The sequence below is a fragment of the Symphalangus syndactylus genome, chromosome 10 (assembly GCF_028878055.3).
Source record: "Symphalangus syndactylus isolate Jambi chromosome 10, NHGRI_mSymSyn1-v2.1_pri, whole genome shotgun sequence".
Classification (NCBI taxonomy): Eukaryota; Metazoa; Chordata; class Mammalia; order Primates; family Hylobatidae; genus Symphalangus; species Symphalangus syndactylus.
The window spans coordinates 32,446,538-32,473,808 of record NC_072432.2 but is presented as its reverse complement, the minus strand read 5'-3'; the positions used below and the strand labels follow the sequence as shown (position 1 = coordinate 32,473,808).

Genomic DNA, 27,271 nt, shown 5'->3' with positions numbered 1-27,271 from the left:
AATCTAAATTTGTCTGTTGTTTCTGCATCATTCGATTACAACTAAATTTATTTGTAACAGCATTATATAGATGATCATCTGTTATGATATTCCTTGTGCACATATGTTGATTTGTCCTACTATTGGTGATATTAAGTTTGATCACTTGATGAAGTGGTATCCATCAGATTTCTCTACTGAAAGGCACCTTTTTTTATTTGTAATTAGTAAGTAACCTGTGGGGTAATACATTCACACTGTTTTGATACCCTGTTCCCCAACAAACTTTCACTTGGTGAAAGTTTTAACATCTATGGATAATCTTTCCTCAAATTAATTATTTCAATGATGATTGTAAAGTTCTGTTTTTCAAATTTTGCCATTCCTTCTACATGTTAGTAGGCATTGTTCTTTAAAGAGGAGCTCGGTCTTCTTCCTTTTTAGAATCACTTTGGAACCATAGATTCTTTTTTTATTCAATTGTTATCAATAACTACCATTATTCTTCTTGATGCTCAAACAATCCCAAATCTAGTCAGTGGAACTCCTCCAAGCCAGCTTGTATTCTTTTCACATGTCTCTACCATTCTTTGAGTACTTAATTGGTTTTTGCAACAGAAAACTTATTCTAGCCTCCCTCCCCTAGCCCTCATTCCTTTTATTATTTATTTTCTTTAGAAAACAAATTAGGGAATGAAATATTTAGAAACAAAGATCCAGGTGCTACTATGGGCATTGCTACTGTTACTCTACTAAAAAAAAAAAAAAAAAAAAAAAAAAAAAAAAAAAAAAAAACACTTCACATTTCCAAATAAATAGTAACACTTTTTAATGTGTTCTTAAAGTCTTATTTGGCATTAATCTAAATTCCACTCTAGCACAATGAAAACAGAAAGAGAAAATTAAAATTTCAAGTCAACTGAAAACAACAATAGTGCTCAGAGGATTTTTTAAGTGAAAAGGGATAGTGCTTAATTATGACAAATAAAAGCTAACTTGAGATGCACATATGCAGATGCAGCCACTTATTTTGGTGGGGGACACTTCAGGAATTAAAATTTAAATAGCAAGAGATCAAATAGATACTTGATAAATCTGTCTGAATTGGATGTTCCCAGACACAAAAATATAATGAGTTATTGACAGCTCTTGGGAGACAACATTATAAAGACTGGACACTTTATTTATTTTAACTTTATGTCCTAAATTACTATTGAGTAATTGACATTGGTATTTGACTATGGTTTGTGGTTAAGTTCTTAATTGCAATAATGTTAAATAAAATGTGAAGCCCAAAGCAAACAACAACAAAAATTATAGCAATACTTCAACAGAGATAACAATAATATGCTGCATCAATTGTTCAGAATCCAGCATCTACATAAAACAAGCAACGGGATAATGAAATTATTTTCTTTTCAAATATTCTGGCAGAGTTACTTTAGTTTTCTTAAGTTATAGATTGTGGTCTTAACTGCAACTTTTCCCTCCTTTTAAGAAGTATTTAAGTTATTTAAATGTTACTTAAATACTTTTATGTTTTTAATCATTATTAACATTCTCTACCCCTCTCATCCTTTCCTGCTTAGTATTTTGTTATAATCTCACTCTCCCCACTTCCAGATGCACTTAAAAATGCTGGACTTTCTGATCTTTTTCTGACCACCAGAAGAACTAGTGGATTGAGCATGGAACTGGGATAAGACATTTTTCCTGAAATTGGTCAAGTCACTTAATCTTTTGCATTTTTACTTGTTTACTTGTAAAATGAAGATAGTGTCTGCCTCTCTCCTGCCTTATATGGATATCATGAGGATAAATTCAGTCAGTCATATGAAATGGTTTTGAGTTCTGTATTCATGAGGGAGGGCATTTAATGTCTTAGAGTGATAACAATCAGAGGCATTATTATTCAGTTTTTACTGCAGCAGGAATTTAGATTTGACCATCAGATAATTGACACTATAGTACAGGGTATTAGGAAAGCTGGAAAGATGTTTTCCCCTGGAGATCTTGGACAGTAGGATTCTTTCTTCTAGGTTTTGTTCTGCTCATGATATGCAATGGCTCAGGGCACTTTTCAGAGGACCACTGTAAAATTTCCCTCCATTCCACCCAGGTCCTATTAATATAGTAGTGAGTTGTTTCATATTGCTTTCAGCGACTTTCCCTTTTCCAAGGCCAATTACCATTTGAAAAAGTCATTCCCTGTCATATTTTCTTGTTCTCCTCAAATGAGTTTGTCCGTATTTGAATTCTGTGAAGCTTGTTTTGGGTGTAATAACAGCTTTTTGAAGTCTTCCAGTTTCATATCTATTTGTTCTTCTGCCCTACCCTTGCATGTTTCTCTGTCCCCTTCTTTTATGTGAACATAACCTGGAGGACAAGGTTTTTTGTTCTGCTTTTAATGGTGCCATGTCTGCATAATAACATGATATAGATTGAAAAAATGACAAATGATTCTTGGAATTCTAAAGATAATCTTATTTCTATTGAGAAAATCTTTCTCAAGTTACTAACTACCATTGAGATTGGGTTGGCTTTTGCCTTGTTACTTTTCAGAGCCTCTATCTGCTTGGGCATCTCAACATATCCTTAGTTTTCAAATGTTGGCACTTTACTCCCAGCATAATTACCTTACATAAGAAACATTACAGGACTGATGTGGGAGTTTACTTTTCTCATAACTTATTTGATAATCACTGCTTATGTTAGAGTTAGAAACTATTGTCCAACTCTCAGAGACCCAGTTACATCACTTAAGATGGATTTTTTTTTTTTTTTTTTTTTTTTTTTTGAGACCAAGTCTCACTCTGTCGCCCAAGCTGGAGTGCAGTGGTGCAGTCTCAGCTCACTGCAACCTCCACCTCCCAGGTTCAAATGATTCTCCTGCCTCAGCCTCCCGAGTAGCTGGGATTACAGGCACCCACCACCACACCCAGCTAGTTTTTTGTAGAGATAGGGTTTTACCATGTTGGCCAGGCTGGTCACAAACTCCTAGGATGGATTTTTAAGACTAAAATTTTAGATTGCAATCAAACAGAAGAGGCTTGGACGTGTGACATTGAAGAGCTATGTTTGTTTTGCCAGTTGAAACTTGTTTCTTTTTCTAGTTAAAACAATGACTTAGAGGTTATTTTGAGGGCACTTTGGAGATTATGCTACAGGAATGCTAGAGAGCAAATTTTGAGTGTGATTGCCCATTTGGACTTAATTCTGGAAACTGATTTTGGGGGAAAATGTCTATTATTCGTTGATTATCTGTGATTTTTACCTGGACTTTATTTAAGCTTTATTAATTTGCTAAACCATATTTGGATGCTAGTGATAGCAGACCATCAAATACGGCCCAAACTTCTTGTTCTGATCCACACGAAGGTCAGAGAAGCAATGCTGCCTTTTCTGATAGCCAGTAGCACCAGCAGGCACGTTGTTTACTCCAAACAAGAATATACTCCACTTTTAATATTTTTGAAGACCACTGAAAATGGATCATTTATGCTTTTTTATTTTTTTGATAAGGAAGGGATGATCTACTATTCACAGAGTAATGCAGTTTGCTGAAAAGGTTGGTTTTTGCTGACCTCTGAGAGCTCACATTACAGTAGAGTGTGTTATTGGAAGGTGGGCCAGTTTATACAGAGATTGGGAATTATTTTTCTCTAGTTTTGAAATGGTTATGCACTTTCTAATCTAGTTATTTAGATGTAGAAATAAAGTTTTTTTTTACATTCCCCTGAGTATATGGTATTGTGGGTATAAAATAAATTTGACAAGTTTTATTTCTGTACTAGGATCTACTCATAACACTTCTATCCTAAATTTGTATCAAAAGGAAACCTTTGCTGGCTTGATAATAAACACAGACTAAGCCCAGATTCCACAGCCTAGTGATCAAGGAAAGTCAGGAATTGTATTTAGCTACAAGTAACGTGACACAAAGAACAGTGCCCTAAATTGCTAGGATGGTGATTTAGGGTTAATATTATGACTTCTTGCTCTATCCTCTTTCCATTCTCAAGATCGCCTCATGGTCATAAAGAGGCCACTGTGGTTGAGTCATGACATGCACGTTCTAGGCAAGAACACAGAACAAGCCATGCTCTTCAGCCCCCTTTTTACACAGCATTCCAAGGCCCCACCCCATCATTTCTGCTTTCATCCCATTTAGCCAGAATTTAGTCATTTGGCTGCCTATATCTGCCAAGGAGAATAGGGAATATAGTTTTCCATTACTAACTCATCCCCCACTCAAAAAAATAAAAATTTTAAAAGCCATTCTATATTAAAGCAGAAGGGAAAGAGATATTGGTAAGAATCCAGCTGGCCTTTTATGATCTGTCTCAGCCTTTCTTTTGATTTCATCTGCTGTTTTAAGCACTTTACACTGTAGCCCCACAAGAACACTTTGCACTCACTAAGAAGCAGTCCCCCTTACTGCCCCCACCACTTTGCTTATATTCTGAAAGTCTTTTGTCTCCTATTCCACTGCTCTAACCTCTAACACACTGCCTCTAACACACCGACCTGCAGTTGTAGTTATTACACACCCTCCTTCATTCTTTCACCTCTCTATCACAGCCCTTGTTGTGGTTTGGCCAATATATTTTAGTTCCATAGCTAAATTTTCATACCCTCTGTGACTCTCTAATCCCCTGCCACGCTTGCCTACTATAATACATTATATATATATAACAAATGTTTGATACATATTTATTGAATTCCATTCCAGAACTAATGCCAGCAAGATAACTTTGTGCTATATAGGAGAATATCTTTTTGTGCAACAGTTTCCAAAGGGTTTTCTTTTTCTAAGAAGAAAGAAATTGATTATATCAACTTTATGAGTATCCTACCACATTTAATAGACATTGGCTAATCTAAGGGTTCTTGGTTACTTCACTGAATAGCCTATCAGATGGAAGTGCAAACAACAGTTTGTTTTGAAATAGGACTCCCTAAACATGGAAGAAACATTAACAGTCTTGGCCTGTTGGAATGTGTGCATTTGATGTGCCCAAGATTAGGGCACTCTGCGTGAGAACAAATAACAAAAAAGGGAGAGGAAACAATAAAAACTTTGTTCCTATAAAGCACCTGAAAGTACTAAAAATTGATGGTTATTAAGCCAGTCAGGGGGTCCAAAAGCTACAGCCTGGGGGCCTCCAGTTCAATTGTTTTATAAAGTGTCCTAAATAAATTTTTTGTTTTCAAGTGGTATTTTTAAAACTATTTCTTCATGCTTTGAGAGAGTTTTCCAAATTCCAATTATTTTAAGGGGTTATTTCCTGGACTTGCACTTAACGATTTTGAGACGTTTACATTTTTTTCAATATGACATTCTATGTGCCTCAGTGATAGATGGTTATTCAGGTTGCACGTATATATAAATGTTAAGATTTATGGAAGATCATCTTTTTAGATTAAAAAGAATTTTTTTAAGCTGGTATTTCTTGGTGATAGGGCCTAGAAGTTATGTAGAGTGACTTATTTTAAACTGCATATAAACCATCCGCCTACTGTACAGTTGGCTAAAGAGTAATATTAGAAGGCCCTCCTGGACAGTTCATTTCATTTCATGGATATGAACACAATTGTTTCCCTTTGAATTTAATGCCATGTTTAAAATCAGATTTTAAGAATTTTCCAAGGGCATTTCGCTATCATTTACACTCTGCTTGTGTTTTCTTTCTGCAGTCTTTTACATTAAATACCTCCTACACAGCACTGTCTAAGGATTTGTGGTGGTACAGGGACCAGTTGGGATGACAAACAGGCAAGGAAGGCCTGAAAGTAAAATTAGCAAAGAGGCCCTGTGGAATGGAAGGTGAGGGAAGGGTTAGTGACAGTTGGGGGAGGAAAGGTAGAAAAAAAAATAACATGCACATCAGTTTCACAGGAGTATTAGAGTCTTAAAGGAAACAATGTTTGATAATTATCAGAGAGGAAACTGGGAGCATAGAGGATATCCCAGAATGGAGAACAGCATGGGTTAAAATGGGTAGGAACAGGTGTCAGGAGCTTCAAAATTTGGGGTCATTGTTCAGTCCATTCCCCTTGGTCTTCAAGAACTGTCTGCTCTTCACTCAATGATTATTGAAGCTCATTTCTTCCTGTCACCAACACAAATCATACCTTCTTCATGTCAGACCTAAACTGTTTCACTGGCCTTGCAACTGTTCTCTCTGCCTCTAAACTCTTTCCAGTCCATCCTACATACCATCACCAGAGCTTTGATAAGATTCCCAGAGCTTTGATTTTTATCAGGCAGTTATGATGATAAATGTATGGAAACTTACCATTTCCTAGAGCTAAAGTGCATGTTTCTCATTCTGAAATGCAGAGAACATAATCATCTCATACCACTCACCTGATTGTTTCTCACTCTTCCTCCACCATTTACCCATCTCTTTAGCTTAATGAGCCCCCTGTGTGTCTCCTAACTAAACAGCGGCTAAGTTGGCTGTGAAATATTCTTCTCCTTGGGTAGTCTGTTCCCTTCTCTGTCTACTCATGCTTCAAGATTCAACATAAGCCTCCTCTATGAGGCTTTCTGCACAAATGTATATGGATTTGCTTGTGTAATGATTTCTTCACAGATTTCATATTGCTGATAAATAAATATTGTTTTGAATAAGAAACATGGTTTTGTATTTTATCTCGATTGTAGACTCCTTGAGACCAGTACCATGCTATACAATTATTTTTCATCTATTATAGTGTCTGGCATAGGGACATGCACATATTTGGTACAGAACAAGGTTTCCGAGTCTGGCACAATGACATTTTGGGCTGGAAAATTTGTTGTGGCGGGTTGTCTGAACATTTTAGGATGTTTAGCAGCATCCTTGGCGCCTATCCACCAGATACCAGTAGTATCCTTTCCCTAGTGTGACAACCAAAAATGTCTCCAGACATTTCCAAATTTCCACAGGGGTAAAAAGTGCCCCCCAGTTGAGAATCATTGATAGAGAATAAACAGAATAAATTCCAATTAAACAGTGAAAATATTTGAGTGATGATTTACAGCATTTTGAAGCCTTGAGAAAGTGGAACTCAGTTGATGGAACAGAGTGAATGTCAAACTGAGAACGTCCTGTTTGCTATGTTAGGGCATAGAAAGGCCATTATAAATTGAAAAGCAGTTGTAATGAATCTTAGAGTTAAGAAAGATCAAGATACAGAGATATCCTTGAATTGAAGTTCCAAAACAATGTTGTTTTGGTTTTTGTTTCATTTTGAATCATTTCATACTTAGGAATACCATTTCTAGTAAAATAAATAGTTTATGTTTAGTTAGAAATTTATCTGTATTTCATACATACTTAGTACTTTTGGACTAAGAACTGCTATTTGAAGTATATTTGGAAGAGTAAGTTTGAAATTTTGGGTGCAGGACATTGTAAAGTTTTAACTATGAATAAATATCAGTTATGCTTATGCATAGTTTTACCTAGTTTTTCTTTTATTTGACTATTTGAGTATTGTCCTTGAATTTAAAATTTTTTTCAGCCCCAACTGATACACACACATACACACATATACATACATAACACTTGTGTGTGTGGTAGCTTACAGAGTGTTTATAGGAAACTGATTTTGTATACTTTGGCTACTTTGTTGTAAGTTCTAGTTTTGTTTCTATTATTAAACTAGCACACGACATCAGTGCTATATGACTGGTGTTTTGTTGACCTAGAAGTAATGCATGCCATCTTCTTTTCACAGCTGTGTGCCAACCACGATGCAAACATGGTGAATGTATTGGGCCAAACAAGTGCAAGTGTCATCCTGGATATGCTGGAAAAACCTGTAATCAAGGTAGGAAAACAGTCTGACATAAATACACAATCAAAGACACCTCTATCACTCCCAAATTAAAAATATTCTTATCTCAAACTACTTTCCATAGCTGTTTTTCCAAAATATGTGAGCTGCCATTTTGCTGATAAATAAAAATATATTAATGATAAATATTGTAAAATTTCTTTTATCAAAGGACAATTAAACAAATTGTATCCTCTTATTCTCTGATAGTAATTAAAATGTATTTTGAAGAAAAGAATCACTGCATCAGTAATTTAGAAGCCTTCTAGTACTCCTTGTTCTTTCACTAACGAGTTGGAAATCCTTGGCCAAATAATTAACCACCTCAGACCGCAGGTGCTGCTTCCCTTTAACGCCAAAGTCAGGTAGGGGATTTGATTTGAAATTTGGAGTTTCCTCCTAACTCTGAGCTCTTTGATTCGTGATTAAATCTCCCTTCAACTACTGACCAGTTTGGAATGTTTCCATGATAAATAAAAATGATTAATTTAGCAAGCACTTTTTAAAAAAATCAGCATCAGTTGTTTATAAAAGCAAATATTTATTCAACACTCATAGTGCCCCAGGTATTTTATATATATAATCCATTTTTATCTTTACAACAACATTAGGAAGTAGAGCATTATTTATTATAATTCAGGTATAATCTATTAATTATTAGTCCATTTTTTATTTGGAGAGACTGAGGCATAGGAATGTTAAGTGTCTTGCTCAGGTTCACAGAGTTAGTAAAAGAGCTAGCATGTCAACTTAGAGCTATGGCATCTATAATCCATATTTTTTCTACTATACTAGTTTTGGATGAAAAAAATATATTTGGAAATGTGATCCTCAAACTCATGCTACAAAGTCAGACAAGGCTTGTCTTGTTAATTAAATTCAGTTAAAAATGTCCATTTTTGGCCTGGCGTGGTGGCTCATGCCTGTAATCCCAGCACTTTGGGTAGCCAAGGCGGGTGGATCACCTGAGGTTGGGAGTTCAAGACCAGCCTGGCCAACATGGAGAAACCCCATCTCTACTAAGAATACAAAATTAGCTGCGTGTGGTGGCTCATGCTTGTAATCCCAGCTACTCAAGAAGTTGAGGAAGGAGAATCACTTGAACCCACGAGACAAATGTTGCGGTGAGCCGAGATTGCACCATTGCACTCCAGCCTGGGCAACAAGAGCAAAACTCTGTCTCAAAAAAAAAAAAAAAAAAAAAAATTCACTATTAGGAATTAAACTAAAGAAAGATTAGGGTTAGATTTCACTAAATAGATAAGAGTCAAAAATAAAAAAGATGAGTGAATTTTTACTTATTTCTTAAATTATACTCCCTACCATCTTAAATGTCAGGTGAAATAATGATATGGTGTCTAACTATCCCTTACATACTTACTTGACCTCATCTGATATAGAAATGATATTGCTGAAATACTACTGTTCTTCAGTGTCTGATACTTATTCCAAGATACTCCTTGAGGTATGTCATGTAAACTAGTGATTTATAGACACAGTTTTTTTTTCACTATTTATTTTTATTTTTTTAATTTTACTTTAAGTTCTGGGATACATGTGGAGAACGTGCAGCTTTGTTACAAAGGTATACATGTGCCTTGGTGATTTGCTGCACCTATCAACCCGTCATCTAGGTTTTAAGCCCTGCATGCATTAGGTATTTGTCCTAATGCTCTCCGCTCTCTCTCCCCTTACCCCTACCCACCGACAGTTCCCCTCCCTGTGTCCGTGTGTTCTCATTGTTCAACTCCCACTTATGAATGAGAACATGCGGTGTTTAGTTTTCTGTTCCTGTGTTAAGACACAGTTTTTACAATCATCCAGAACATTGATTTTTGAAAACATATTCAAAATGGTGGTTCGTGAACCATCAGATGAAATTATTCATGAACCATCACATGAAATCCACACTAGCAAAAATGACATGTCCCAATGTTAGAAGCTGCTATTCTAAAGTGTGTTCTTGTATTATCTGCTATTTGATTTAGAACTGATTTTCCCAATGCTTGTTTTCTCTCTTATAATACTCTTTTTAACTTGAAATTTACCAAACATACCTGCATAATCTTTTTAAATAAGTGGTGCTCTTATTATCTCAGTTTGCTTTTTAAAAAAATCCACTTGATTTTTCTTCCCCAGCATAAGTTTACAGGTAGTAGTGTGTTAGGTTCTGGTTATTGAATGCCAGTGTTCATCTTAGAATCTCAGTATACTTTTTTTTAAAGTGGTGAACATAAGCCCTCAGAGGTTTCATTAATATGTCAGCACTGTAAAATATTGTTGTCAAAATGTGAGGATATAAAATATAAAGAAGACGATTAAAATAAGTCACTTTTGAGATTGCAGAGAAATTCATTTAAATTTCTTTGCAGGAGCTGCATCAACTTTAACATGCCTTAAAGACATGCTAAAACTATTATTGAAACAAGGGTTCATCACTGGATAGCTCTTCTTTTCAGAAAACCAGTTTAACATGTACTATTTTTTCCTGTAACATATACCTATTTCTCTAAAGAAAAAATCGAATATATCAAGTTAAAATCTTGCTCCCCACAACTATATTCCTTAAAGAGAAGAGGACTTGATTAGTAGCAAAATGGGATTTTACACCTGCAAAAATAGAGCTGACACTGAAATTGTAATTTCAAGTCCAGTTTTGAAGATAAAACTACAGTTTAAAATAAACTTCGGTGTTTTAATCATCTCTTATTTTGCCCTCCTCACAAAAAAGCAGTGTGGTAGGTTCCTGATGGCAAGGTTTATGCTCCTTGAGAGCAGAAATCCTTTTTGTTGTCTCTCTGATTTCTAAGTTCCTGAAAACTATTATTAAAGTGACTTGCACATGGTAAATGCACACTAAATATGTTAAATAAATGACAGTTTCATCTAATGGTTCTTAGTCCTGAACACTGTGGAAACTTGAAAGGGCTCCACCAGTTCTTGGTACAGCATCTTGGAGAGTCTCTGCATCCATAGACTGAGGGCCCTGTCAGGATCAGGGAAGCTGCCATGTGTGGCCTGGTTGAGTGTGAGAGCTGCCTGGAGACTCCCATAAAAGTTGTTAGAGAAAATTGTTGATAGTGCCTACATAGCAGATTAACTTAAACTGTTTTCATTCAGGCCCACACATTTTAATACAGTAGAAAATATGCTTCATAGATAAGAGAAATCAAATAGGCTCCTTTTTTCTCGAGGAGAGAAATGTCAAAAAGAAGTAAATTTGAGATAACTTTACAGAACTGGAAATCAGCTTTTGATTAAAAGTAGCTTTTGGTATATGAGAAGTATTCACTGAGAATTTTGTAGCGAGTTATGTACTTTAAGAAATAACCCCCGGAAACTCGTATCATGGTGTAAACAGCTTGAATAAACAAGTGCTTAACCAGTGCCTTTAGAGCTGCCTGGGAAACAGCCAGAATACCAGGGCAAGCTGCATTTTGGAACTGGTTTAATTTAGTAGCCTTGCCACAGGCTTAGTGTGATCTGCTTTTGGGGGCTTGATCTTCCCCACTAAGTCATTTTCTGGATTTGTTACACCTAGAACTGTTACGAAATTATAGGCTTGGGCTGATCATAAACATAATATACTCTATAAGGCACATGTTACCTTTCAAAGCAAATTAAATTCTAACCTGAATTCTGGCAAGATTCTTTGATCATTTGCTTCCTTTACTTTTACTTTTATTTATGCATATTTCCCTCCTCCTTGAGTTTCTGTACCAATACAAACCTCTTTTTCCCCCAGCCAGAAAAAAAAATATTATTATAGATAATAATCTTTTTATAACTTTTCCATTGGGGAATGATTTTTAGTATGTAAATATATCATTGCATATTCTCAGAAATCAAAGACATTCTTAGGAATTTACAGTGTACTTTGTAATAATTTCAGAAGAAAATATTTATAAATGTCAATTCCCAATGTTTTAGCATGGTTTATGTTTCATAGGTTGAATTCTTTATCATAAGGAAAGAATTAGAGTCTTTTAGGTCAGAACCAGATACTAATTTTGTGGACTAGTTACATCTGAAAGTTTACTGCTTTGCTAAGCACAAAAATCTAAGGGCTTTAACCCTAATATTAAGGTGGTTACCTACTGCCTTAGGTATGAAAGATGTATGGTTCCAGCTGAGCGCCGTGGCTCTAGCCTGTAATCCCAGCACTTTGGAAGGCCGAGGTGGGCGGACCACGAGGTCAGGAGATCCAGACCATCCTAGCTAGCAGGGTGAAACCCCATCTCTACTAAAAATACAAAAAAAAAAAAAAATTAGCCAGGCATGGTGGCAGGCGCCTGTAGTTCCAGCTACTCGGGAGGCTGTGGCAGGAGAATGTTGTGAACCTGGGAGGCAGAGCTTGCAGTGAGCCAAGATCGAGCAGCTGCACTCCAGCCTGGGCAACAGAGCGAGACTCCATCTAAAAAAAAAAAAAAAAAAAGGAAGATGTATGGTTTCAACTCCCAAAACCAATATTCATTTGATTTGGACATTTAACTGGCTATTAATAACATAATGGTGTTGAAACACAACGTGATTGTTAAGTCTCAACTCTCTACTTCAAGTCTCACCCATCTTATATTTTGGTAAGCTAATAATGGCAACAGTTAACATTTTTTTGCATAAAGCTTCTTATGTATGTTCTAGAAGCATAATTTCTTACATTTAAATGATAATATTGACGATCTATTATGCTGTTATTTAAATAAAATCTTTATGCAAATCATACATTTGTGCATAATTTTGGAGTATTTTAAACTACTATTGTACAATGTGATAGTGTAGGGAAAAAAATCTTAAGTTGGTCGTTTACGACTTCAGTGTCCTTAAATAGAGCAGGTGGATTATAATCAATATTTGTATAATTTGTTTTTGTTTTCTTCCTTCTGTTTATGACTAAATAATACTTTTAAAAATGATGATCTCTTGTTTGGAGTTTTTTAAAAAATTGTATGACGAAGGATTGTTCATTTATAATGTGTGTGTTGTCCTTGGGAAACAAGATGACAGTGATATATTTTTAAGAAAATTAAAATAAAGGAAAAGAGAAACCAGAAGAACCAGAAACTATTGTTTATAAAGTATCTAATGCATTCTTTTTAAACTCCACCAACTGTATGTAATTGTTTAATATATACTTGTAAAGATTTTTAGGGCTAAAATTGACATCAGTTCAAAGTTGACTCTTATTACCTTCTTCCTGGTGCGAAGACAAGCACATCCCAGCTCCTCTTGACCAAGGCAGTGAACAGCCTCTTTTCCAACCCCTGGATCACCAAGCCACAAGTTTGCCTTCAAGGGGTGAGCGTGCATTGTCCCAGGTGGTCTGCTCTTCCCACCTGCATGGCTTCCTGCAGTTATGTCACTTCTTGCAAATGTTCTGAAGACTAGCCCAGGAGTGTGTCCAGCCTTCAGCCCTGAGCATGTACAGCAAGCAGCAGGAATTGCCACCTGGTACTGATTCTCTGTGCTCTGAAAAGCATGGAGCTCTACTGTCCTTTTAATGCATCGAGTATCATTGCTTTTCTTTTTCTTTTCTGAATTTTGAAATATTTTCTAAAAACAGATAGCAAAACAACTTTTTTCATATGTAGGCAAATTCAGGAGTTCCAAAGCAACTGAAATTGGGGGTTTGATGCCTTTTGCCAAGTAGATTTTAGAAATCAAGTCCTCTTCCCTACTCTTGAGGTATAGAGGTTTAGGTTACCTGAAAATCAAAGCATACATTAGTGACCTTCTCTTGATATACATTGTGTAACATCAGATAGCCTAACTTCTGGTTCCAAGAGGACACTTAGTTGCTATTTGATTATAAGCAAGTCATTAACCAATCAGTAACAGGGAGACAGTAATTCCTGCCCTATTTACCTGTGGGGTTGGCATAAGAATAGAAGCACCAAAAATATTAATGTCTTCATCATGCTGGAAAGCTTTGTAGGAAAATAATGTGGTAGCATAATTTTACAGGTCCTCTTCTAGGATATTTTATCTCTAACCCATTCATAGGTTTAAGAACTTAGAATAACTGAATTAAAATAGTTGGAATTATTAATCATTGTCTCTGCTGAGAAGAAATTTGATGCATTTGTATATTTTCTGCACAAGGAATTGGGGCAAAAGAATTAATTTCGGTCCTTAATAATTTAAAAACTAAAGTTTTGGTAGTTGACGTATTGACATCTGTTTGCCTATGACATTGCCTGATTTAAGCACCAAAGCAGGGAGAAAGTCTAAATGTGTTAACACAAATGAAAGCTTATTTAAGAAAAAAATCCATTGAGTTAGTTATCTTACTCAATGATCTCTTCCAGATTTTTCAAGCTACTTTTCAGTGCCTGCATGCTAATAAAATTTCTGATTTTTTTCCTGAAGTTTAATAATAATGCTATGCAGCTTGCATTTCCATTCTGGACCAGTTCCCTTCTCCCTCTCCTTCTCCCATCCAAGCTCCTGAATCCACCAACCTACTGAAATGTATTCCTGACAGTAGTAGATGCACTTTAAGACTTGTATACATAATAATTGAAGCAGTTAAATGTAAGTGGTTTATTGTAAAGTTCTATCCTTTAGTATAAGATAAGCACATGAAAGAATTCATAAAATTTTTTATTTTCCTATTTTATAGATTTTCCTTATATATATGTATTATAAACCTCCAGAGAAAAAGGAGGATAAGTAAATTTAAAATAAAAATGCCAAAGTTTTATTTCCAGGTTCTTTTATCAACTTTTAAGATTTATTTGAGACAGTATGATCAATGACTTCATTTTGTTCTGCTTATTATTGTAGGAGTATTTACTATAATTTGGAAGTAATTTATTTTTGAATTTCTTGCTTAATTGAATGATATCCAATAGATTGTGATCATGAATATAGCATTTATAGAAAGCAGCACATATTAACTTACTTAATATGGCACTAGGTCAATGAGAAAAGAAGGTAACATAATTAAAGACAAGTAACTCTTGAGAAAACTGAGGACAAAAAGGCTTCTCACCAGGACACCAGATGCATTTAATCTTTTGAAGCTCTGTACTTTAGGAAAAGTCTGATATTTGGCAAATTTTGATAAACATGGATGACTATGGAATCCTATTTTATAGTATCTGAAGTGGCTTTCATAAGGGTCATTGTGAAGTTTTTAGGAGACACCTGCCTGTGGCAGATGGGGCAATGATGGCAGTCACTAGGGATATTAACACCAGTCAGCTGTCAGGGAATGTCATCCAGACCATCAACAGCTGGTAGAGTACAGCTTTCTCAATTGCTTTCCATGTTTTGGATACTTATATGCCCATTAATAACAGGTAAAATAGCCAATACATCATTTCCACATTTACCCATTGAATGTTGAATGTTTTCTTCCTTTCACATATTATTTCATACAGTCCAGATTTCTTTTTGGACTCATGACAGCATATTGGCTTTTCTTTCCTTTCAGTTTCATGATTTTTAACCCCAAAGTGCTTTTGCCATGGGAACAGAAGGATAAATTTGGGTCAAAGCCATTCTCTAAAACCACCAGCAGCTCCAGTCCAGATTATGAATACTACCATAGCAATCCTAAGGGGCCCTTTACTGGCCCAGACTGGAGCCAAATTGTAGAAGAGCTGCCCCAACTGGGCTTCAGGTTTAGTTCAGGGACATAGTGTCTGAAGAAATTTCCATCAGCATAAATACTCCTTGTTTATGAGCTGCCTGAAACTGTAAACACCAAATCCATTCCCATCAGGAACTCACAAAAGTTTGTTATGTTTTGAAAATAAACCTAGGGATACTTAACTGAGATGTGAAGAAAAATCCATCAGTATCCTTTTCTCGAGATGAAGGTTTTGATTTTACTTTGCTATTTTGTGGTTTTGTTCTATTTTTGTTTAGTGCAGAAAAATATTTAAAACACAAATCCTTTCTCTAACACTATATTTCGTTTTAAATGCTATTACTGTAATATCAAAAAGATTTATCAAAGACAGGTGTGACTCTGCAGGACCATATTAGGAACAGTCATTAACTCCTCTTAGAAGATGAGAAAAGTTTCACTCTCATTTTTAGTAAATACTGAAATACAAAGTAGAAGAATATGGGAAGGGTAGAAAATTTCTTTCTCAGTCATTCTTCCTTGATATTTTGCTTCAATTAACAGAGGGAGAAAACATTTTTGATACTGTAATCTGTGTGGCGTTTTCTGTGAGGAAATTTTTTTTTGAAATATTTTAAAACATGATTTTGTTTTAAAAACCCTTAGCTAGTCAAGAGACAATAAAGTAGAAAATTGAAGAAAGCATAGGAGATGACAACAGTATTTGGTTTATTTATTTAACCTTTCCAGGATTTGCCCAGCTTGGGGTCTGCTTACAGTTGCATTCAGGGCAGGTAAAAGACCTACTTGGAAAATCAGTAAGATATGAAAATTTTTTTAGATGTAATAATTATTTGGTGGTTTTAAAACATAATGGAACTTGGTGATTTAGTTAAATGAAATATACAGATTTCTAATAAATGAGCAGATCAGATTGAAATAGATTTGAAAACAATTTTGTAACTAGACATATTATCTATAGATCTTATTCAATGACATGGATTAATAGATAATTAAATTATGCTAAATGAGTACTTATGCTGGTGGTTCCAGACAAACATGTGGTCACATTTCTTTTTAATGAAGCATATATTTTGGGCATTACTATTTCAATGTTTATTTGTCATTATGAGTTTTATGTTCACTTGAGGCAGTGTTTAATTTAGGTTAAAACCTTTTCATAATGTAAAATTTATTGATTCATTTCATATTGATGCTTAAACCAATAAACCTAAAATACATGACAGTCTATTACATTTTATGCATTAGTATTTCCATATGCCTTTTTTAACTGCGGAATAAATGAAAATATGTGGTGGGTTTTTTAAAGTTCATTTTGTGACTTGATTGCATTACTAAAGTAGGAAACTGAAGTTTCTTCTTTAATGTGAAATCATATAAAATCTACCAGATTGAACAAGAAAAACTACAATATTGATCACTCTTAATTTATTTCATTCTTATCCTCTGAAAATATAGCCTATATAGCCTTCCTTTGGGAAGGTCAAAGCAGTCAACTGTTTTAAAATCTGTATACCTCCCGTAAAGTAAAATATTCTCAAAGTCCAAGCCTTAAGGAGGCCAATGCCTTATCCATTTAAAGTAAAATATTCTCATGTAATATGTTCTCTAAACAGAGAAAGGAAGACATTGAACAAATAGGGTTACATTGTCAGGATTGAATCTAGCAATAGAACCCAGATATTTTGAGAATATTGGCAAACAGTTGTTAGCTGATAGAGCATCTCTGCCCATGAGGACGTTAGTAAGCTGCTGTTTCTAGGGATAATAAGGTAGGCACCTGTTGTTGAGAATTTTCCTAACTGGCCTTTATACACAGAGATCCATAAAGGTCATGGCGACTCCTGGCTGCCCCTAGTGTATCCTACCTTCAAATTAATATTGCATGAACAGGATCTATCTCTTATGTAAATGACAGTTACTGTAGCTTGACCTATTTTTCTCTTTCATTTTTTAATATAGAAAAGAATTTTAGATGGCTTACATTAGTGCTGAGGTTTTGTAATTTTTCTGCTTCAACCCACATTGTTTTCAGATCTAAATGAGTGTGGCCTGAAGCCTCGGCCCTGTAAGCACAGGTGCATGAACACTTACGGCAGCTACAAGTGCTACTGTCTCAACGGATATATGCTTATGCCGGATGGTTCCTGCTCAAGTATGTTAAGAATTTTAACTGTTTTATAAGTGCTTTGGGCTTGTTTCTGTTGTGCTCTGGGAGCTTGCTTTTGTGAAAATGGCCTCCGGGGTTCTCCTAAACAAGATGTGTGTGTGTGTTTATACGTGTGCCTGAGGAATTGAAAATCAAAATAAGAGGCACCGTTGTCGATGTATAATACTCTTCTATCATAGGTGCCAATATTAAGTTGATTAGGAAATGGTATTTAGAATAAGAATTACAGAACTAAGTATGTTTTCTAATTTTTTTTAAACATGTTTACGCCTGTCTTCTATCTGGGCATAGAAGAACGATTCCAGGTTAAAAAAAAAAAAAAAAAAAAAGAACACTACTGGCTATTTAGGGACTACTCAGACAGAATCCATCAGGTCTGTTTCGTAATTTTGAATCATTCATAAATATTTTCTTCATTTTTATATTTCATTATAAAAGCCTTTAGGCTTTTATAGAATTTTAGACTCTAATAATAGTCTAAGACTTCTAAAAAACAATTTCAAATAAAAAATAAATGAATAAGATACCAGAAAAGTAGAATTCATGTTTATAAGGAAGAAATGCATGTTTTCACCATCATTTGGATGTATAAGATGGACTATGCCCTAAAATTCTCCATAGGCTGACCCTTGAATTGAGGTATTCATATGATATCCAACAATTAATGACTTGATTTTTATTTTTACTGAATTGTCATTTAACTGAGTTGCATAAAATACAGTTAGCTAATTTTATTTAACATTGCATAAGTATAGCATGGAACTTTTTGGAATTAGGTGAATACATGTTTAACATTGTGCAACTCAATGGGAAATCTGCTGTTCCCCTAGAGAAATTTCATGGGCAGTTGAGACAGTTACTTGGATGATTAGTTAAGAATAGCGCTTAGCTTGAGTAATCTGGGAAAATACCTCAATTCTTCACTTTCCTTGGCCACTGGAAAAATTTCCAGATAACCTGTGTATGATAGTTTTATATTTGTCTTTTAATGCTTTCTTTCCTTCCCCCTTTTACTTTCTTTAGATGTTTGATAGTTAAGGCCTCTTTGTCTTCATTGTTGTTCAGTGTCACTGATTTCAGGACAAGTGAAAAAACATAGCTATTTCCGTTACAGATTTTGTTTTCTACCTGTCTGAGTCAGCCAGTCACTCTCTTTCCAGGTGCCCTGACCTGCTCCATGGCAAACTGTCAGTATGGCTGTGATGTTGTTAAAGGACAAATACGGTGCCAGTGCCCCTCCCCTGGCCTGCAGCTGGCTCCTGATGGGAGGACCTGTGTAGGTGAGTTGTAAAATCAAGCATCTCTGTCAGCAGCCTCTGTAGGATAAAGGGAGAAAGTGAAAGGTGATGGGAATAAGGAAAAAAAAGGCAATTACTTACATCAGGTAATTAGGTATCCTTCAGAAGATGTCAGACGTCTCAGAAGAGGACATCTCTGTGAATGGATAATGGGAGCCTTGTTTTTTAAAAAATGAGAAATAGGAGGAGACCTCAGGCAGAGGGAACCCTATGTGCAAAGGCTCTGCGGTTCAGAGGAGCACAATGTTTAGGGAAACGAGAAGAGCTCAGTATTCCTAGAATGTAAGCGGCAAGGGTGAGCAATGAGTGATGAAGCTGAATAGGTAGACAGGGTTAGATTTTATGTGTTGTTCTTCAGGCCTCAGATTTTTTTCTGGTAAATTAGGAAGGCAATGTAGGATTGAGAGTCTGGACTTTGGTTTTAAACCTGGCTCTTCCATGTACTAGATATGTAACCTTAGGCAAGAGACTTTGTTTCTTTGAGCCTGGGTCTTCTCATCTTTAAAATGGAAATAACACCACATAGAACTGGTAGGAAGATTGAATGAGGTCATGGATGCAAAGAGCTTGGCACAATACCTAGCATGTAATAAGCCTTGAATACATGGAAGTGTTTGGTGATTAGAGTTATTTACTGAGTACTTTCCATACTCCAGACACTGTGCTGAGTGCTAGGATATATAGCAGTGGACTAAGCAGACAGGATTTTGATCCCCACAAAGCTGACATGCTAATGAGGGAGACAGAAAAGAAACAAATACCCCATAAAATTACAGACAATGCCAAGTGTTAGCATGAGGTATTGAGAGAAAAACAGAATGTGTCTATTAGCCTTAAGGTAAGACCTGTATCATTAGCCATGTGAAGAAACAGCCAAGCAGCTGAAGACATTGCAGGGCACTGCGGTGAGAGAGAGGTTGGCCTGTGTGAGGTTTTTCAAGGAAGAAGGTCCATGTAGCTCAAGTACAGGGTGTGAGTATGAGGGGTGGTGGCTTGAGATATAATGGGTGAAGTAGGTGAGGGTGATTTGTTGCAGGGCCTTCAAGGACACGGGGGAAGAATGTGGATTTAATTCAAAGTGCAAGTAGAAATAGTTAAAAGATTTTGAGCATAGTAATGGTCTGATTGTATGTTTTAATGGAATCATTTTGACAGTTTGGTTGGATAAGCTTTGGAGGGGGTAAGTAGCAGCAAAAGGAGCTGTTTTGAGGCTTTTGTAACAGTCTAACCCAGGAGATGGTGGCTTCAAATAGGGTAGTGGTGGTGGATTAAGAGAAAAGTAGACAGATTCAAATAATTTTTTTTTAGAGGTAGAATTAACTGGACTTGATGATTTGGGAGTTAAAGGAAAGAGGGTTGTTTCTAGTTCAAGAATGACTCATGTTTTTAGTTTAAGCAACTTGGTAGATACAGGTGCAGTATGTGCTAATATAGAGAGTGCAAGAAAATAATAACTTGGCTTAGAAGGATGAGTTGAAATTTGGATATGTGGAATTTATGTTGCCTGTAGGGGCAACCAGCTGGATACCGTTTATGATGAGCTACTATGTGCCAGGCAACCGTTTGTAGTCAGTTATTTATTTTGAAACCTACTCTGTCTTAACATACCCTTGCTCTTCCTAAAATGCTATTGACTTATGTTTCTAGATGTTGATGAATGTGCTACAGGAAGAGCCTCCTGCCCTAGATTTAGGCAATGTGTCAACACTTTTGGGAGCTACATCTGCAAGTGTCATAAAGGCTTCGATCTCATGTATATTGGAGGCAAATACCAATGTCATGGTAATGAAACCCAACCATTGCTTTGTGTTGTTTCTTCCTAGAGCACTGAAAGGTCTCGTAATTGTGGTGATGGCTGGAATGTCAGGGGCAGGGGAGAGTACTGGCGTTAAGTTAAACCAACAGACATCCAGTTCAACCACTGGTAGTTCTCAGTCTACATGTATTTTATTTCTTCTGTTTATCTGCCAATTTTATGTAGATCATCACATTGCCAAAAAAAATCATTTTTGAAACTGTATATATTTTTCATGTCATCATATTTATCTCCTAAATAAGCCTCTTCTTTTCCTACTTTCTGATGCAGACATAGACGAATGCTCACTTGGTCAGTATCAGTGCAGCAGCTTTGCTCGATGTTATAACATACATGGGTCCTACAGGTGCAAATGTAAAGAAGGATACCAGGGTGATGGACTGACTTGTGTGTGTGAGTAGCACTTGTCTCTCAGCTTTAAATTCTAGCAGGAAATACAGGATTACACAAAGGCCATTGCTAGGGAAAATAAGGAATAAAATTATCAAAGAAGTATAATTGTCATAATTGGTTATATTTGTCTTTGATTTCCACAAACAATAAAATCACTTGCTCAGGTACTTGTAAAAACTAAGGACTCAGTAATGCACCATAATCTTAAGAGTATTTTGATCTCTTCACTGAAATCTCTCAATATTTTCTTTTTAGCTAAAAAGAAATTATTCAGTCCTCCCTGAGAATTTGCTTTTGTTAAAATCAGAAATCATGTCTGCCATTAGCGTTAGATTTTGATGGTAGGATAATCTGGATGTATTCTACATTTTTTTCCCTCTGTTTTATGCCTCCTAACTCTACTATTAAAAAATCATTCCTGGCCAGGCACAGTGGCTCATGCCTGTAATCCTAGCACTTTCGGAGGCCATAGCAGCAGGATTGTTTGAGAGTAGGAGTTCAAGAGCAGCCTGGGCAACATAGTGAGACCCTGTCTCTACAAAAAAAAATTTAAAAATTATCCAGGTACAGTGCGCATACCTGTAGTCCCAGCTACTCAGGAGGCTGAGGTGCTAGGATCACTTGAGCCTGGGATCTTAAGACTGCCATGACCCCAGTGAGCTGTGACCATGCCACTGCACTCCAGCTTGGGCAGGAGAGCGAGACCTGTCTCAAAAGAAAGAAAAAGCCATTCCCATATTTATTTCCTCTACATTCAGAACTGTTTTGCTTTTAAGTTTTTTATAAGTTTTATTTGGAGTAGTGGTTATGTAATAGATAAACATGAAAAAAACCCAAAAGTCATAATTTAACATATATTTCATGTAACAGAAGATAATTTTTTAAATTTCCTCAGTGAAATATTTACTGAAAACCATGGTGCATAAAATCATGGAGATTAAAGGGTTTTTAAAGAGTCATGTAGTCATTCCCAGTCTGGAGTGTATCATTCCAGGCAGATTAAATATTGATTCTTTTTGGTGAAGATTATCAAGGAAAAAGATTTCGCAGATGATCTTTGCAACCTCTGAAAATGTCTATTTAAAAGCAGTTGTATCTATCAGTAAAGGGGAGGAAAAACTGACCGTAAAACAATATGTAGAACATTTACTCAAACTGTATTTATGCAAATTGAATTTATATAAAGTGTGGATAAGAAAAGTATTTGTCTTTAGACAATTCTGAACACAATTTTATAATATACATATAGCATAGGGATACAACATAGATTCTAACTATGCATTTCTTATATTAAAAAAAGTTAGAATGTCTCTGCATTTTAAAACTTCTCATTGGTTGTTGTCTGTTTCCACTGCACAAATATTTAAAATGTTTTTATGTTGCAAATAATACATATTCATTGTGGAAACACACCAATATATTTGTTACATACATCCAAAGGATGAATATATGAATATGTATGTATGTGTTTTTTTAATATCTATGTATAGACACACACATATATTTGTTATTTGGAAAATAGTATGACTTACAGTAGGTAATATTCTAAATGTGAAAAATGATACTAGTTGTCATTAGATGTTTTTATGTGTCTGTCAGTATAATGCTTCACTTTTTAGGGAGGAATGGTTACATACTAATTAAGTCTTTGACTCTTTCAGATATCCCAAAAGTTATGATTGAACCTTCAGGTCCAATTCATGTACCAAAGGGAAATGGTACCATTTTAAAGGGTGACGGAGGACATAATAATTGGATTCCTGATGTTGGAAGTACTTGGTGGCCTCCGAAGACACCATATATTCCTCCTATCATTACCAACAGGCCTACTTCTAAGCCGACAACAAGACCTACACCAAAGCCAATACCAATTCCTACTCCACCACCACCACCACCCCTGCCAACAGAGCTCAGAACACCTCTACCACCTACAACCCCAGAAAGGCCAACCACCAGACTGACAACTATAGCACCAGCTGCCAATACACCTCCAGGAGGGATTACAGTTGACAACAGGGTACAGACAGACCCTCAGAAACCCAGAGGAGACGTGTTCAGTAAGTCTAATAAATGTTAGCACATTTTCAATAGGCTCTTTATAATGACTTTTCAACCACAGGCCATGCCTTGAATAAGAATGAAACTCGTAAGAAGAACTAGCTATGTAAAGTCATATGTCCCTATTGACAAATATTGTAAAGAGCTACATAAAGAGTCAGTCTAATTGGGCAAGTAAGAAAGAATGTATGTAGCAATGGAAGGAGTATCACAAAGTCATATGGTAGATGACAGCTCTTAGCCAGTATGGGAATTCTGACATAGTTGGATTTACTTGAAAACTCTCAGAGGTGGGGAACTTAATTGTATTCCATGCTATGTTACTTTTAATCCAACCCTTCATTCATCCAGTCAGTGAACATTTTTGAATGTCTTTAGAGTGTCAAGGAGGCCTTGTATTAGTTATTGGGTTTATGTAAAGATAAAACAGAAAAGGTCACAGTCTGGTGGGAAAGATGGTTACTCAGAAGATACCAGTGGTAGTATGTTAGTGAAAGAGATCTGTGTAGGACACTATGGGAGGAGAATGAAGGGATACCTCATCAGTCTTTGGGCAGGGAATATTCAGAGAGGGCTTCCTGAGTGAAACGGGGCAGAGTGGATGAGGAAAGGAAGATATTATAGTTAACAGGGACAGCCCAACAAATGCAAAGAAGTAGGAAGCAGTGTGATAGGCAGTAGACTGCCAGTAAATTGCAGGGTCATGTCAAGGACAGACGAGAGAAGCTGGACAGCTACCCCTTGGATTGCTGTAAACTGATAGTTAGACCTACACTGGGGCTGGATTAGATCAAAGACTCCCAGATTCTTAGCAGGTGACTAGGTAAAGAGTAGCACCACCAATGGAGATAGAGGATTCAGGAAGAGAAGCAAGTTTTGAAGGAGGAAAAGGTTGTTAATTTATTACCAGACCAAAGTTTGCATTTTATAACTTTCATCTGTTCCTCATATTTATCTGTTTGTCCTGTCACTTCACTTATTCTTAGTTACCTTTGCATTCACTCTTCCCGTCTCCTCCTTTATACATTACCAGTTTATTTTGTTCCTTTTCTCATTCCTCTATGATGAAGCTAAAGTTTGTGCCTTTTATATTGAATACCTTTATAACTTTTCATCAGGTGAAAAAAATACTGACATTTATTATTCTTTAAAGGGGAAAATTGGGAGGCTGAGGCGGACCGATCGCTTGAGCCTAGGAGGTTGAGGCTGCAGTAAGCTATGACTGTGCCACTGTACTGCAGCCTGAGTGACAGAGTGGGACACCATCTCAAAAAAATGAATAAATAAATAAAATAATAAAGGGGATATCAGAGCTGCATTTTGCTTGTATATGACTCTCAATTAAATTTTCTCCTCTGGGTAATTGTCCATTTAAAGAAAGATCAAAATTCTCTAATTCTGATATAGTCATGTATATTTTGGATAATCAATATAATTTTTAGGGAAATTAGATGGTAGCTCTCAGAATATACATTTTATATGTGCACAACTATTTTCTGAAATTTATGTTTGTGTAATTTTCTCCTCACCCCTTCTCTCCATCTCAGATACTGTCTTTTTCTCCCTATTACTCTCCTTTTTAAATTCTCATCTCATTGTGATCATACAATGGGATTTTTAATTTATGAGTGCTTAAGTAATTATGGTATTTATATTATTTTGCTGCCTTAGGATAACAGGGAAATTTGGCTATTTAATGTAAGATGATATGCTAAATATTTTTTTCATTATGATGAAAGAATACATCTTTCTGAGAATTTTAAAAAACATTTTCTCTTTTTAAAATGTTTCTCTTTATGTCCAGTATTCCCCTCTATGCCAATACATATATGAATTAAAAATGACATTGAAGTTCACCAATAAAATTTAGTGTGATAAAATTGGGGAAATACAGAGTTCCAATGATGTTTGGGAGCATTCATTATAAGAGAGTGTGATCTTAAAGACATGCTCTGGGAAAGCATTGCCTTGATCAAATGCCAAGGCTGTTGCATGCCACAGATAGCATTGCTGCCTTTAGAAACTCCTGCCAAAAATTAAATTCCACTCTCATTTCATCTTCAGCGATAGCTGCTTATTAAGTCTAGCATGTGTGAGAATGCTTTAGATGCTTTTTGACTTGCTGTCTCGTGGTTATAGCATATATTCTAAATAAGGCAAGGGCTCTAAGTTTTTAATTCAGGACAAATAACCAGTGTCTATTCACTGTGAAAACAGAAAGGAACCTTAGTACTATTTCAGTTCAACACCATTTCTTTACTGAATATTTTCTTCACTTCTGGCATAACTTCTTAAACCATCCTTATTCTCCACAGGTCTGAGAGAATAATTTAGCTCACCTCATTTCATAAATTTTTAGGTGATGTTAATCATGGCCACTATTTGGCAGTCTCCTTCAAATAGCCCTCCACTTTGTGTTTTTGTTTACATTGAAAGATATTTTTAAATTAATTTTTAATTGACAGATAATAACTGAATATATTTATGGGGTATGAAAGATTTCTTTTAATGGAAGAGGTTGTGAAAGAGAGCTTTTCCTTATAATGTATGTGCGTTGTTGCCCTGAGAAAAGACTGTAAAGAGGCAGGGCGCGGTGGCTCACACCTGTAATCCCAGCACTTTGGGAGGCCGAGGCAGGTGGATCACGAGGTCAGGAGATCGAGACCACGGTGAAACCCCATCTCTACTAAAAATACAAAAAATTAGCTGGGCGCAGTGGCGGGCGCCTGTAGTCCCAGCTTCTCGGGAGGCTGAGGCAGGAGAATGGCGTGAACCTGGGAGGCGGACCTTGCAGTGAGCCGAGATCGCGCCACTGCACTCCAGCCTGGGTGACAGAGCCAGATTCCGTCTCAAAAAAAAAAAAAAAAAAAAAAAGGACTGTAAAGATATTCTAAAAGAAAATCAAGGAAGAAAAAAATTATAACAAGAACACATCTTCAGCCCAGACCTCTCCCCCAAACTCTAGACCTGTATATCAGCTGACTGCTTAACCTTTCCAGTTGGATGAAAATAGATGTCTCAAATTCAACATGTATAGAATTGTTCCTCTTCTTCCCTTAAACATCCTCTACTCTCAGCCTTTCTTATCCCAGGTAATGGGACCTCTATCACCTGTTGCTAAGGTCTAATAATGTGGATTCATCCTTAATTACTCTTTTCATACATACAGCCAATATGTAAGGAAATCCTGTTAGCTCTACCTTCAAATTATATTTAAGTGTGACCATTTCTCACCACCTCCAGTGCTACCACCCTGGCCCAAGTCATCTGTCCCCTGGAATACAGGCCCAAAATCCTTTATCCAAATGACCTGTGGAATATAGCATTTTTTAGATTTTAGAAAACAAGGTACACATACTATATAGTACACACTGAAGTAGTGAAACATATTGATTTTCCTCTAGTGTTTTTACTGTGAACATATCAATGTTAAGGAAAGGAAAATGATATTAACTCAGAGATGATGTCTCACAGCATATATTTACTAGCTTGCACAAATTTTTTAATGTTAGCAAGATTTAAGGCAAATTTTTTACTTATATTTTAATTGGATCCTATGATGATTATTAAAGAAAAAAGTAGCTATCTCTAGAAAGTATAAATCGAGCTCTTGGCAAATGTGAGCAAAACCAGAAATCAGGGCCAGGCATGGTGGCTCACGCTTGTAATCCCAGCACTTTGGGAGGCCAAGGCAGGCGGATCACGAGGTCAGGAGATCAAGACCACGGTGAAACCCCGTCTCTATTAAAAATACAAAAAAAATTAGCCGGGCGTGGTGGCAGGTGCCTGTAGTCCCAGCTACTGGGAGAGGCTGAGGCAGGAGAATGGCGTGAACCCGGGAGGCGGAGCTTGCAGTGAGCCAAGATTGCGCCACTGCACTCCAGCCTGAGCGACAGAGCGAGACTCCGTCCCAAAAAAAAAAAAAACCAAAAAACCAGAAATCAGATTTTTTTAAAGTTACGTGTACATTTGTCTATAGAGTTATAATTAAAAGTATTGTGCTCATAGCCAGTCTGTGATCTGGGGCATATTATTATATCTTCCTATGCCTTAAAACAATGTTTCCTGTAAGTATAAACAAAGTACCATTGACACTGCAGTTTTTGTCCATTTGCTACTTCCAAAAGAAAGGGGTA

The 27,271-nt window shown here is 36.2% G+C and overlaps 1 protein-coding gene across 1 annotated transcript in view; it reads left to right on the top strand.

Moving 5' to 3' along the window:
- The window catches only part of NPNT (nephronectin), a 77,571-nt gene that overhangs the window by 24,166 nt on the left and 26,134 nt on the right, over positions 1-27,271 (top strand). Inside the window, exons 4-9 of the mRNA XM_055296823.2 lie at positions 7,708-7,800; positions 17,436-17,555; positions 18,731-18,850; positions 20,516-20,650; positions 20,955-21,077; positions 22,739-23,134. Coding sequence (XP_055152798.2) covers positions 7,708-7,800; positions 17,436-17,555; positions 18,731-18,850; positions 20,516-20,650; positions 20,955-21,077; positions 22,739-23,134 — 987 coding nt within the window. The remainder of the gene's footprint in view (positions 1-7,707; positions 7,801-17,435; positions 17,556-18,730; positions 18,851-20,515; positions 20,651-20,954; positions 21,078-22,738; positions 23,135-27,271) is intronic.